The 13,159-nt window shown below is 30.6% G+C and overlaps 1 protein-coding gene across 1 annotated transcript; it reads right to left on the reverse strand.

The window, feature by feature from the left end:
* Positions 1-4,017: 4,017 nt before the first annotated feature.
* Positions 4,018-8,571, reverse strand: LOC110009531 (lupeol synthase). The gene is made up of 17 exons (XM_089722423.1): positions 8,232-8,571; positions 7,959-8,144; positions 7,501-7,590; positions 7,194-7,391; positions 7,017-7,101; positions 6,709-6,875; positions 6,435-6,623; positions 6,227-6,340; positions 5,998-6,117; positions 5,784-5,906; positions 5,585-5,683; positions 5,438-5,494; positions 5,314-5,360; positions 4,904-5,225; positions 4,746-4,826; positions 4,564-4,647; positions 4,018-4,233 (listed from the first exon to the last, which is right to left on the reverse strand). The coding sequence occupies exons 1-17, from the start codon at positions 8,430-8,432 to the stop codon at positions 4,111-4,113; spliced, it is 2,286 nt and encodes a 761-aa protein (XP_089578549.1). The 5' UTR covers positions 8,433-8,571; the 3' UTR covers positions 4,018-4,110.
* Positions 8,572-13,159: the final 4,588 nt, after the last annotated feature.

Consider the following 13,159-nt stretch of genomic DNA (forward strand, 5'->3'; position numbering starts at 1 on the left):
TGTAGCTTAATCTCTTTTCCAATTTATGCAATTAGATTTATTTTTCCTTATTCAATTTATGATTTATTAATGAACTTAATGCTTCTAGGTAGAATTTTCCCCTATATTGATTTATTTCAATTATCACTATCGGAAGAAGGATCTTTGATATGAAAAGGTTAATAAAACACATGAGAATAATAACTTGATGCGGAAGCTATATGGTTTGACTCATGGGGAGTTTTTATGATTTATCAACCTTTAATTGTAAATTCATAAACAACTACATAACTTAATGATTTAATTCATATTTGATTGCGCTATTGGAAGATAGGTAATTAAATGGAATTAAAATAGCTAGCAATACATCAGAAGAGCTTGTTAGTGAATTCAGAGTTGTTTCCCCTACTTGAATAATTAAATTGATTAATAAACTAATGAAATAAATTGGATAGAATTAAGTGAAATCAAAACCCCTAGTAGTTTCAATTCCTTGATTTCTTTTAATCAATTTTTGTTTACTTGACTCTTGTTTATTTTACATCTATAAAACAATTCTCTCAATTATCGTTTAAATAATAACAAGATAACATAATTTTGGTACTTGGATTACAATCCTCGTGGGAATGATATCTTACTCATCATATATTACTTGTAGCGATTCGTACATTTGCGAATTAAGCTGTCAGCCGACATGTTGCAAACTTTAAAGGATCATAATAAAGTAACTTGAAAATTTATGAAAGAAAGTAACTTGAAGTTATTTTGTAAAATTGTTGTTCAATCCTTGCAAACTTATAATTTAGCACTCCTTTTTAAAAATTTGTTTTCAATTGAGTCCCAAATTTCATTTATATTTATTGACTGATTTTTTTTCTTTATTCTTATATAATAAATTTTGCTTTCTTTTTTTTTTTTTTTTTGAATACTGCGGGAGGGGATTCGAATATAGATCTATATTGTCAGTGGGAGAGGATCCAGAAAATTAAACTAGTGGGGGCAATATATAAAAGTGTTCAGTGGGGGCAAAATGTAAAAATTTAGTGGAATAAATATAAATTAAAATAATTATATATACTAAAATATAAAAAATTATAATTGAACTGTAAAAAGCCAGTGGGGGCAAGTGCCCCCATTGTAGATCCGCCCCTGATTGTCAGGCTATCGTCAAGCCGTATATGCATTTAATATCAGATTATGCCTTGGTGTGCAAAATTTGATTGACAAAATATAAGGATAATTAATCAATAAATATAGGGATAAATTAAATAATTTTGGCAAAATACAGGAACAAAATAGTATTTGTTGATAGAAAATGATAAGAAATTGTTAGAAGGAAATTACAAGAACTGTAAATGAGACAAGTCGTTCGTCAGTTGCTTGAGGCTCGGCTCAATGAAAACTCGCTCAAGCTTTTTCGATAAATTTATTGAGTCAAGTTCTAAACATACTATCAAGCTCATTTAATAAACAAGTCGAACTCATTTGCTTGAAAGTTGGCTTGGGGGCCAATTTTATCAGGCCAAACTCTAGAGTAAGCTTTATTGAGTTGAAATCACGACTCACAAGTTAGCTTAATAAGCTAAAATTAATTAAATCTACATATGGAATAATATCATTTTAGTTTGATAGATTTCGAGCTCGAGCTCACCGGAATGGTTTACTTATAATTTTATTTTATTCCTAATTTTTATTTAAAAGTAGATTTCATTGAATTATACCAAACACCTCTTAATTCAAAAGGCTAAGGTTATAAATTTCTTCAAAATCAATTCCATTTAAATACCAATACTAGAATGACGAGGAATTTTTATTAATATTCATATTTATTACCGTTCTAAAATTTTATGTTAGTATTATCTTATTTTCAAAGTACTTTAAAAATTTTAAAAAATATAATATGTTTCATCTCATAAAAATTCAGAGTAGCATAAGAATTTTATTCTTCACAAATATGAATAAATAGCGGAAGTTTTTGTCTTTTTTGTTAATAATAATTTATCATGGAACTCACGTTTTCTCTTCTTTGAAACTCTCTTTTACTATGTAACTGCACAATAAATAAAATCAAAAACCAAAATGACGAAATCTCTCCTGTCGTTTTTCAATAGTTTAAAGCAGACGAGCTTTCCTTGTGTATTGTTGGATAGAAAACGTTTGTCAATTAAAAAACAAACTGATCTCCATGAATGTAAAGAAACGTTGATAGAGAAAAAAACAAAAAAAAAAGAAAAAAAAAAAAAGAGCAGACTCTAAAATTTCTAGGAGACAAAAAATTTAAGAGGCTTAAATAAAAAAATTACACTATTTTATAAGATAATTTTTTAAAAAAGAAAATTCTGGAGTTCCGATCCGATCCCTTTCAATACCCCCCCCCCCCCCCCCCCTCCAGACCCTATATAAAAGATAAATAGAACTGGTTATTTAATGACTTTAAGAGTTGACAAATCGTAAATAGGGTCGCTAATGCTCCCCTTTTTAATGGGAAAAACTTATTTGGATCCAGTACATGACTCTATTCATGGATCAAATCTATAAAATTAAGAATTTTTATTGAAATGAAGTTATTTCTAACTATGTACTTGGCAAATAAAAATAAAAATGTAGAAACACTTTTTAAAAGATTCTTAATTTCATTGCTTTAGTCGATAAGTGAGATCATGGATCCGGTATAGACAAATAATTTTCTTTTTTAATACTATATTGAAAGTAATATAACTGCTTGTAGTGTTGTCTTAAACCTTTCATCTAGTCAGCAATTCCAAAGTTGAAAATTTGTAATCTTATTCATAAAATGAGCGGATTTTTTAGTCAATTAAATATAATTTGATTGTTGTTTTCACTTATGTGGAAAATGAGACGTCTCAGATTTAAATCCTTTTGATTATAAAAGTTTTTATTAATTTAGTGAATAAAAAAAAGGACTGCATTGTGTAGTCCATAATATTTTTTCAGCCCTTGAATTTTCCAACAAATAAAAAAAAAAAACACGGATTTTTATATTTGTGCCTATAAATTAGCCGGTCACCAGTCTAAACAAGCTTAGCAAGTTTTTGGCTAGTCAAAAGTTTAGAGTAGCTCACAAACAATTAAGTTGATTTGGCACATTTTACCAAACTAATAAATAATATCAACTCTCAGAGCCACAATATATAGTTGGAGTCAAAAATAAAAATTGTCATAATATGTATTTGCAATTTACCATTTCAAAATTAGTAATTTTAAGTTATAAAATTTAATAATTATAATTTTCATTCATTGGGATACTCAATCGCCGAAATAATATGATGAATTACATAAGAGAGATAATTCTTCTTTTAATTCATTAAATTGATGAAACTCTTATAATCAAAACAATTCGAACTCAACACCTCTCACTCTTTATATTAATGAAAATACCAACGAGGCCGATCGACAAATTTAATGATTACTTCACACCTTAATCTCATTATAAAATTTATGTTTTTTTAATTGTATAATTTAGTCTCTAATTTATGAACTATTTTATTATAAAAGACTATTATCTTATAAAAGACTATTATCTTATTTTTTTGCATTGATGGGAGTGTAAAGACAAATTACTGATTTTCAAGTAAAGTTGGAATTAAGAAAAATTTAAGAGTTGCTTAGCAGAAAAAAAAAAAGAGCAGACTCTAAAATTTCTAGGAGACAAAAAATTTTATGGCATCAAACATGATTTTCTTGGAGCAGTTGCAGTTGTGATTCCTGGGATTGCTGTCCTGTTTGCCTTTATTTTTGCTGTTTCTATTAGGTCCTTTAACTTCCAGAGGAGATAGAGATTTCATTTACCTGTTTTCCCTTTTACCTTTTTGTAATGTATTATTTTATTAAGAAATGAGGAAGTGTTAAAGATCAAAACGTCTACTTCTTGTTCATTTTCTTGCCATTACATTTTATTTTATTTAAACATATGTCATCAATTTCTAACCCCTCAAACGTCCTGTCGTTTCTTATCTGTTGGGATAAAAATGGAAAATTTCAGCACTTGGATAACTCAATAAAACGACACATTGTTGGCAACGGGGGGAATAGTCGTTTAATAATTGATGATGCTGTGGTAGAGAATGAAAAAGCACTTAATGAAAAATGTAATTATAGAAGTTATATAATTCAAACACTTTTCGAAGAAAATGAAAAATGCTGGCGATATTCTGCTAGAGCCCACAAAGGGAAAATATTCCTATATGCTGCATAGTGCACCATGCAATTCTTCATGTAGACTCCTAAAATTTCCTGCCATAATTGAAAATTAATCAAATAAGTAATCAATAATTAGCATCACAATTAAAAAACAAACTATTTTTTGGTCTATAACCACAGTTATTCTGAAGTCCATTGGGCTTTGACTATGTCCGGACGAGAACTTCAAACCTATATTGGGGAGCCAGAAAGAGTCTCCAAGTGTGGCATTTATATATCTAAGATTTGAACATAAGATTTTTAGTTAAGAAGGAAAGAGTCTCAGCGACTCCATTTCAATAAACGCAGCAGACATATCAGAAACAAATTATCAACCAAACGCAGCAGACATGTCAGAAACAAATTAAAGAGAGAGGGAGTTACCTGTTGGGGAAAATCACCTAGTTCTGTTTGTGAATTGATTAGAAGCTTGGCCGCAAGATGCAATGGTGCAGGGTCTATCTCCCCCTGTAGCCAAAGGAATTAGGAATTCTTAGTCACAATGAAAATGGAAACGGATGTCTAAACAAAATCCAATTCTTGAGCAAATCATTCGTGAAAATGACCTGTCCACCATGAATTAGCCCCATCAAAGCCCAAGCAGTCTGCACCAGATTTGATCTCTCACCCTCAAGAGGAACATATTCCTGTACCCAAAAGATATAGCTAGCTCCATTAACGTAAACTTCCAAAGATACTAGTTTGGATTGTTGTATAGTAATACCTTGTTTGGACATGAAAGATAACTCTCTCCCCAACCACCATCCTCTCTTTGTAATTTGAGTAGAAAGTTGACACCTCTACGTACAGCAGAACAGTTGAAGTAAGTCTTGCCAGCAGCAGCTAAGCCTCTTAGTGCAAACCATGTGCCATATGTAAAGCATATCCCCCAATTCCCATACCATGAACCATCAGGCCTTTGAATTTGTTGAATGAATTGTACAGCATTTGCGATAAAATCTTCGATCTCCTTCTTTCTATGATCAGGATACAGTTTCTTGAATAGAGCCAAAGCGTAGATAGAAGATGAGGTACACTCTACATGCCTGCATCAATAATTTTATTACCCTCAATGAAAAAGTACAAAAAAAAATTAAGTCGGAGCTCAAAATCTTTCTTTCTAATTAGTCTTACTCATGTTCAATGACAGCATCCTCAAAGAACTCAACTGGATTGAGCCACTGGGGGAAAAGAAAAACAATTATGATAATGATAATATGGTTAATTTTGATAGAATCATGTTTAATTAATTAGAGACCTCCATCCAAAATGTTGGTGGTGCTGGCTCCCATGCTGGTAAACCGCCATTTTTACTCTGCAATAATGCACAAGATTATCTAACTTGAGAGCAAGATTTACAAGATTATGCGTATGGCATTGACGCGTAGGTGCAATTAACTCTTACCTGAAGAGAGAGTATGACATTAACAGCATCAAATAACTTCTCAGGCTCCAATTTTTCACCCACAGTCTCAGGTGGCATCATCGAGAAAAGTAAGCAACACTGCAAGAAAGATAATTAATTGTGGTTATTATTATATTACATTATGACCAAATCTAACATCAGGGTTACGGTGTTTGTTTGAACAAAGTTCAATTCTTACAGTTAATCCTTCCGCAGTAGTATCAGAAACTTGCCATCCGTGATCTCTCTCGGAAAAAGTCCATCCTCCTTTTGATATGTGTCGAAACATTCTTCTGAAGTCACCAGGAGGATTCTCAGAAACCTTTCAAGTGCCAACTTAATCGGATTAGATAACATAAAATCCTAACATATACTATTATATATGAAGAGTAGTCTAGTGGGTAAATCGAAACCTGAGAATTCTTGATGAAGCTGTGTCCTTCCCTAAGTGTAGGCCCTATTTCATTGGTGAGGTTGCAAGCTATCAAAGCTTGGAGAGCGAAACTGGTATCCCATCCTTGACTACCAAAACTCTGCATATGATAAGTTATTACTTAGAAATGATAAAAAAAATTTCAAAAGTTCAATTGTAGTTCTGCTAATTATTTGTTAAGTAGGTACTAATAATATTAATGTACTAACTTGAGCAGTCATTCCATCTTCTGCAACCCACAAGAAATCTGAGAACCTAGCAAGATGCTTCTTGAAATAGTCCCCATTGGCATCTTCAATCCAACAAGCAAGCATAAATAATGGCTGATCAAAACAAACATAAAAATGGTGACCGAGTGCATGAAAACATACATAAATATATATATGTTAATTTAAACATTAATTAGTAATTAATTACCTTTTCTATGGAGCCAATTGTAATGTAGCGACTGACTTCATCTTCATAATGTAAATGGAGCATAGTTTGGTTTAGAGCCTTTTCTCTCAATTTGTTAAAGGGCCAACTATTGAGAAGAGGCTCTGCAAAATTGTACAAAACATCCCAAAGCAATGTTTGGACAAAAGTACGAGGATAGTACAGATCTTCCTGCAAGAACATTGGATTTATTTTATTTTATTTTTCCATAACATAAAATTAACTTATTTGTTATTATTAACTATACTGAACTCACTTTTGCACACAAATGTCGGACGCTTCTCCAATCAATTTTTTCATAAGGTTGATTGAAAATTTCTTCTCTTAATTGCAAAATAAGAGGAGTTACTGGAGCAACAAATCTTTTCCCATAAATATATGACATTGGCAGGTATGTCATCCGACAATAGCACAACATTTTTGCTGCATAATATTAATTAGAATTCCAATTAAAATTAGGGACCTTAATTAAATTAATCAAGTCACACTATTAAATTAAAGCAAGAATGCAAAAGAGAATTTATTTATTTAAAAGAAAAAAGAAGTGAAAAAGAAGAAATGAACCTGGATGTATTGGAAAGAAACTTGGGATTGCCCAAAACTCTGGAGGAACTGGATTCGTTCCATACCAGTCATAAAGACCAAGTATCTACAAGATAAAGAAATTTTAATCAAGTAAAAGAAAAAAATTATATTAAGATGGAAAATAAATAAATAAATATATATATAATAATTATATACCGAAAGCCATATCTTTCCCCAAGAAGGAATGGCAATAGCAGAATCATGATCAAGAATCCACTTCTTTGCTCTTTCACAAGAATTATCTTTCCCTCCATCAGGCCCTTCTGCAAGCATTCTCATACAAATGTAGTTTAAAACAGAGCAGAACATTGTGCTATGACCCTCTATGTGCAGACCCCATCCACCATCTTCGTTCTGACCAACAATAACATTATACAAAATGTTTAATTATATAATCCATAATTAAATTAACATTAGAAATCTACTTCACCAAGTGCTTGAGCCCAATGCTTTTACTTTTTACCTGATGACAGTATATGTAATTCAGGATTTGTTTGCGATGCTCTTCTGTGATTATTGTATTTAGATAACCTGTAATGTACAGTACAAATACCTGCATAATTTTCATTTAGTCACATAAAATTTTCATTTAGTTGGTAAATGGGTTTAAATGACATTTTAAGATAAATAACGAAAATTTTGAAGTACTATGAAATGTTAAGATCTTTTCTTGGCCAATTTTCTCTCCAAATTAAAGAAGATTTCAAATATATTTTCCTGTAGAAAATAAGTTATTTTCTTCTCTTTCCCTAACCAAGAAAAAACTCTTTTACTTAGGTATTTTCCATGGCCATTTTCTTTGGTTCAAAAAAAATACTTCCATCCAAATAAAAGTTTAGGATTCAGAATTTGTTCCTTTCTTCCTAAGAAACAAAAAAAAAAAAAAAAAAAAAAAAAAAAAAAAAAAAAAAAAAAAAATACCAATGGAGGCAAGAAGAATAATGAGCCGGAATTTGTAGCAGGCCAATGACCATCACGGGCCTGTAAGGCAGAGAAAACGTGGACACTTCTCCTCAGTGCTACTGTTACTGTTTCATGCGTTATTTCCTCAAAACCCTTAACCTTTACTCTTGGAATTTCCTGCTTGAAAATTTTCTCTCTTAGAAACTGCATAAAATAATAGAAAGTCAGGAGAAAACAATATATATGTATATAATCAGAATGGAAAAGAAATAAAAGAAGAAGAAGAAGAACCTGCTTCTGCCAGAGGAGATCAGCATTGGGTTTGACCTGAAATCGATTTTTCCAGAAATTTTGACAAGCTTCTTCAACCTCAGCTCGCTCTTCAGGAGTGCCTGCATTAGGATCAAACTCCCATATTTGTCTTCCAAGAAAATTGTTTGTGCTATATATGTAAGGGTCATGGCCACCCTCTGCTATCTTCAGTCTCCACATATTCTTTCTTTTACTTCACAAGCTAGCCACAACTACTGACAATTTTTATCTATTTTATTACTATTTATCAATAAACAGAAATATTAGTTTTGGATAATAAATATTAATGGTACTTAAAAAAAAAAAAAGGAAAGAGAGATTGGAGAGGTAAATGGTAGTAGAGAATAGTCGACAATTGAGCACAACTTTGCATTGCATCTATATATAGCCTGTTCTTGGGGACCGAAACGTAATATTTGCTTAATATTGGGGGCTTTCTTAAAAAAAATAAATCATGAAAAATTCCTTATAATTTTTATTCTGTTTCAAAATAAAATCACCAAAAAGTTAAAGAACAAATTTTAAACATCAAATGTAAAGTCAAATTTTGTGAGTATGCACCATGTTCTTCTCTTTGAAAATAGAATTTTATTATTGAATAAAAAAACAAAAAAAAATCTATAGATTATAGCTCAGTTGCAACACATGCTGAATATGTGGAAAGAGCTCTCGAATTCAATCTCCACTAAATACATCTGTAGGGAGGGACGAAAAATCTTAATTGTGACTAAATTTTGAGCCGGATTAAGCGGTTTCTAATAATATGGTCCGGACACGTTTATTTAAAAAAAAACTAGGAAAAAATATGCTCTATGTTCTACTGCCTTGTCTATTGTTATACAACATGCAATAAATATTTTCATTTAATTAAATCAATAATACAGTGGTGGTATGATCTCATTTTATGGAAAGTTAGGATTCAAGATTTCAAGGTCAACGATTTTTTTTTCTAAATTTCTTGTAAAAACCAAAAATATACTGAAACTAAAAAATTTCTCTTAGATCTTTTTGTTGTGCTAATATGATTACATATTAGATTAATTAAAAAATACTTAATTCTTTTATTTTCTGCTAAGCAACTCTTAAATTTTTCTTAATTCCAACTTTACTTGAAAATCAGTAATTTGTCTTTACACTCCCATCAATGAAAAACATAAGATAATAGTCTTTTATAAGGTAATAGTCTTTTATAATAAAATAGTTCATAAATTAGAGACAAAATTATACAATTAAAAAAACATAAATTTTATAATGAGATTAAGGTGTGAAGTAATCATTAAATTTGCCAATCGGCCTTGTTGGTATTTTCATTAATATAAAGAATGAGAGGTGTTGAGTTTGAATTTTTTCGATTATAAGAGTTTCATCAATTTAGTGAATTAAAGGAAGAACTATCTCTCTTATGTAATTCATCATGTTATTTCGGCGATCGAGTCTCCCAATGAATGAAAAAAATAATTATTAAATTTTATGAGTTAAAATTACTAATTTTGAAATGGTAAATTGCAAATACATATTATGACAATTTTTATTTTTGACTCCAACTATATATTATGGCTCTGAGAGTTGATATTATTTATTAGTTTGGTAGAATGTGGCAAATCAACTTAATTGTTTGTGAGCTACTCTAAACTTTTGACTAGCCAAAAACTTGCTAAGCTTGTCTAAACTGGTGACCGGCTAATTTATAGGCACAAATATGAAAATCCGTGTTTTTTTTTTAATTTGTTGGAAAATTCAAGAGCTGAAAAAATATTATGGACTACACAATACAGTCCTTCTTTTTATTCACTAAATTAATAAAAACTTTTATAATCAAGATGACTGAAATCTGAGACGTCTCACTTTCCACACAAATGAAGATAACAATCAGATCATATTTAATTGACTAAAAAATCCGCTCATTTTATGAATAAGATTAAAATCTATTAACATATACTCATATTATGCCTTTTTGAATCGAGGAATAATATGAACTTTACTTTCCTAATAATGATATAATATTTACAAATTTTCAACTTTGGAATTGCTGACTAGATGAAAGGTTTAAGACAACACTATAAGGAGTTATAGTACTTTCAATATAGTATTAAAAAAGGAAATTAATTGTCTAGACCGGATCCATGATCTCACTTATCGACTAAAGTAATGAAATTAAGAATCTTTTAAAAAGTGTTCCTACATTTTTATTTTTATTTGACAAGTACATAATTAGAAATAACTTCATTTCAACCCAAAAGAACCTTTGCCTTTGTTGATATTATTGCCAAATATGAAAATGAACAGAAAGTCAAAAGCTGAGGTGAGATAATTTTTTCTTGAAAAAAGGTTGATTAAGATATGATATGATATTCGCTACTGAACACTAAGATTTTACTTTCCTTTTCCTTTTACATAAATCACAAAGTAACTCTATAATCTTAGTTTTAGATGCATAATGAGTATTCTACCATTAAAAGAGACTACCAAAAAAGTATACAGGGAGAGTACCCAAAAGGAGACCCGGAGCAGCGAGAGTCTAATTTATGTTCTTGATACTTCTTTTCTCATGCCAACCCATCGATTCCCCAAAGGATCAGATCATGATCTCTTTTCAAGCTAAAGGCCAAACCGGGAGTTATTCATTATGTCCAAAAGAAAAAACCTTTGCAATAAATATCCAGTCAGATCCTTAGTTTAAATTCCATATCAGAAGCGACATGTGCATCAATGTTATTTAACACCATAGCTAAGACTTTCGATACTCTAACCTGAGCACTTCTCAGTATCTATGCGGATACAAATTCAAAAAACACTCTGCATAAAACCCTCTCATACACACTCTGCATATATAAATTAGAGACTAAATTATACAATTAAAAAAATATAAATTTTATAATGAGATTAAAGTGTGAAGTAATCATTAAATTTGTCGATGGGCCTTGTTGGTATTTTCATTAATGTGAAGAGTGAGAGGTGTTGAGTTCAAATTCTTTCGATTATAAAAGTTTCATCAATTTAGTGAATTAAAGGAAAAACTATCTCTCTTATGTAATTCATCATGTTATTTCGGCGATTGAGTCTCCCAATGAATGAAAAAAATAATTATTAAATTTTATGAGTTAAAATTACTAATTTTGAAATGGTAAATAGCGAATACATATTATGACAATTTTTATTTTTGACTCCAACTATATATTATGGCTCTGAGAGTTGATATTATTTATTAGTTTGGTAGAATGTGCCAAATCAACTTAATTGTTTGTGAGCTACTCTATACTTTTGACTAGCCAAAAACTTGCTAAGCTTGTCTAGACTGGTGACGGGCTAATTTATAGGCACAAATATGTAGCGGTGGCCAAAATCTGAATTTTTGAACCAGAACCATCGGTTCCGAACCGGTGGGAATCGGAACTAGAACCGATCCAAACCGGTTTGATTTCGGTTCCATCAGTTTTGGAACCTTGAACCAGTGGTTTCAGCTCCAGTCAGAACCGACGGTTCTAATTCCGTCTAAAACCGGCTAGAACCGTTCGAAACTGGCCAGAATCGGTCTTAAACCAGTCGGAACCGTCAAAAAACCAGCAGAAAAATCGGCCGGAACCATCGATTTTGGAACCATTGAGGAACCGGAATCGGAACCAGAACCGTTCGGTTCCAAACCATAACCGGAACCGTTAATTTTTTATTCGATTTTGGTTCCAAATTTTTTGGAATTGAAACCATCGGTTCTAGAATCGAAACCGGCGGTTCCAGAACCGTGGCCACTCCTACAAATATGAAAACCCGTGTTTTTTTTTATTTGATGGAAAATTCAACAGCCGAAAAAATATTATGGACTATACGATGCAGTCCTTCTCTTTGCTCACTAAATTAATAAAAACATTTATAATTAAGAGGATTTAAATCTGAGACGATTCACTTTCCACATAAGTGAAAACAACGATTAGATCATATTTAATCTCCGCTCATTTTATGAATAAGATTAAAATCTATTAACATATATTCATATTATGCCTTTTTTCGAACCAAGGAATAATATGAACTTTACTTTCCCAATAATAATATAATTTTTACAAATTTTCAACTTTGTAATTGCGGACTCGATGAAAGGTTTAAGACAACACTACAAGGAGTTATAGTATTTTCAATATAGCATTAAAAAAGGAAATTACTTGTCTAGACCGAATTCATGACCTCACTTCTTGACCAAAGCAATGAAATTAAGAATCTTTTAAAAAGTGTTCCTACATTTTTATTTTTATTTTCCAAGTACATAGTTAGAAATAACTTCATTTTAATAAAAATTCTTAATTTTATAAATTTGATCCATGAATAGAGTCTTATACTCAATCCAGATAAGTTTTTTCTATTAGAAAGGGGAGCATTAGCGAGAACTTCAGAATTTTCTTTTTAAAAAATTTATCTTATAAAATAGTGTAATTTTTTTATTTAACCCTCTTAAATTTTGTCTCCTAGAAATTTTAGAGTCTGCTCTTTTTTTTTTTTTTTTTTCTCTGTCAACGTTTCTTTACATTCATGGAGATCAGTTTTTTTTAATTTACAAACGTTTTCTATCCAACAATACACAAGGAAAGCTCGTCTGCTTTAAACTGTTGAAAAACGACACGAGAGATATCGTCATTTTGGCTTTTGATTTTTATTTATTGTGCAGTTACATAGTAAAAGAGAGTTTCAAAGAAGAGAAAACATGAGTTCCATGATAAATTATTATTAACAAAAAAGACAAAAACTTCCGCTATTTATTCATATTTGTGAAGAATAAAATTCTTATGCTACTAAAAGTACTTTGAAAATAAGATAATACTAACATAAAATTTTAGAACGGTAATAAATATGAATATTAATAAAAATTCCTCGTCATTCTAGTATTGGTATTTAAATGGATTTGATTTGAAGAAATTTAT

Source organism: Jatropha curcas, chromosome 1, assembly GCF_041381405.1.
Source record: "Jatropha curcas cultivar XTBG-Jc1 chromosome 1, XTBG_Jcur_1.0, whole genome shotgun sequence".
Lineage (NCBI taxonomy): Eukaryota > Viridiplantae > Streptophyta > Magnoliopsida > Malpighiales > Euphorbiaceae > Jatropha > Jatropha curcas.

Excerpts from the sequence above, each read along its gene's own strand:
- LOC110009531 (XM_089722423.1), bottom strand. The coding sequence starts at position 8,432 with ATGTGGAGACTGAAGATAGCAGAGGGTGGCCATGACCCTTACATATAT. Across the intron at positions 7,392-7,500 it reads ATTACATATACTGTCATCAG|AACGAAGATGGTGGATGGGG; the intron begins GTAAAAAGTAAA and ends ATTGTTGGTCAG. Across the intron at positions 6,876-7,016 it reads TTTCTTTCCAATACATCCAG|CAAAAATGTTGTGCTATTGT; the intron begins GTTCATTTCTTC and ends AATATTATGCAG.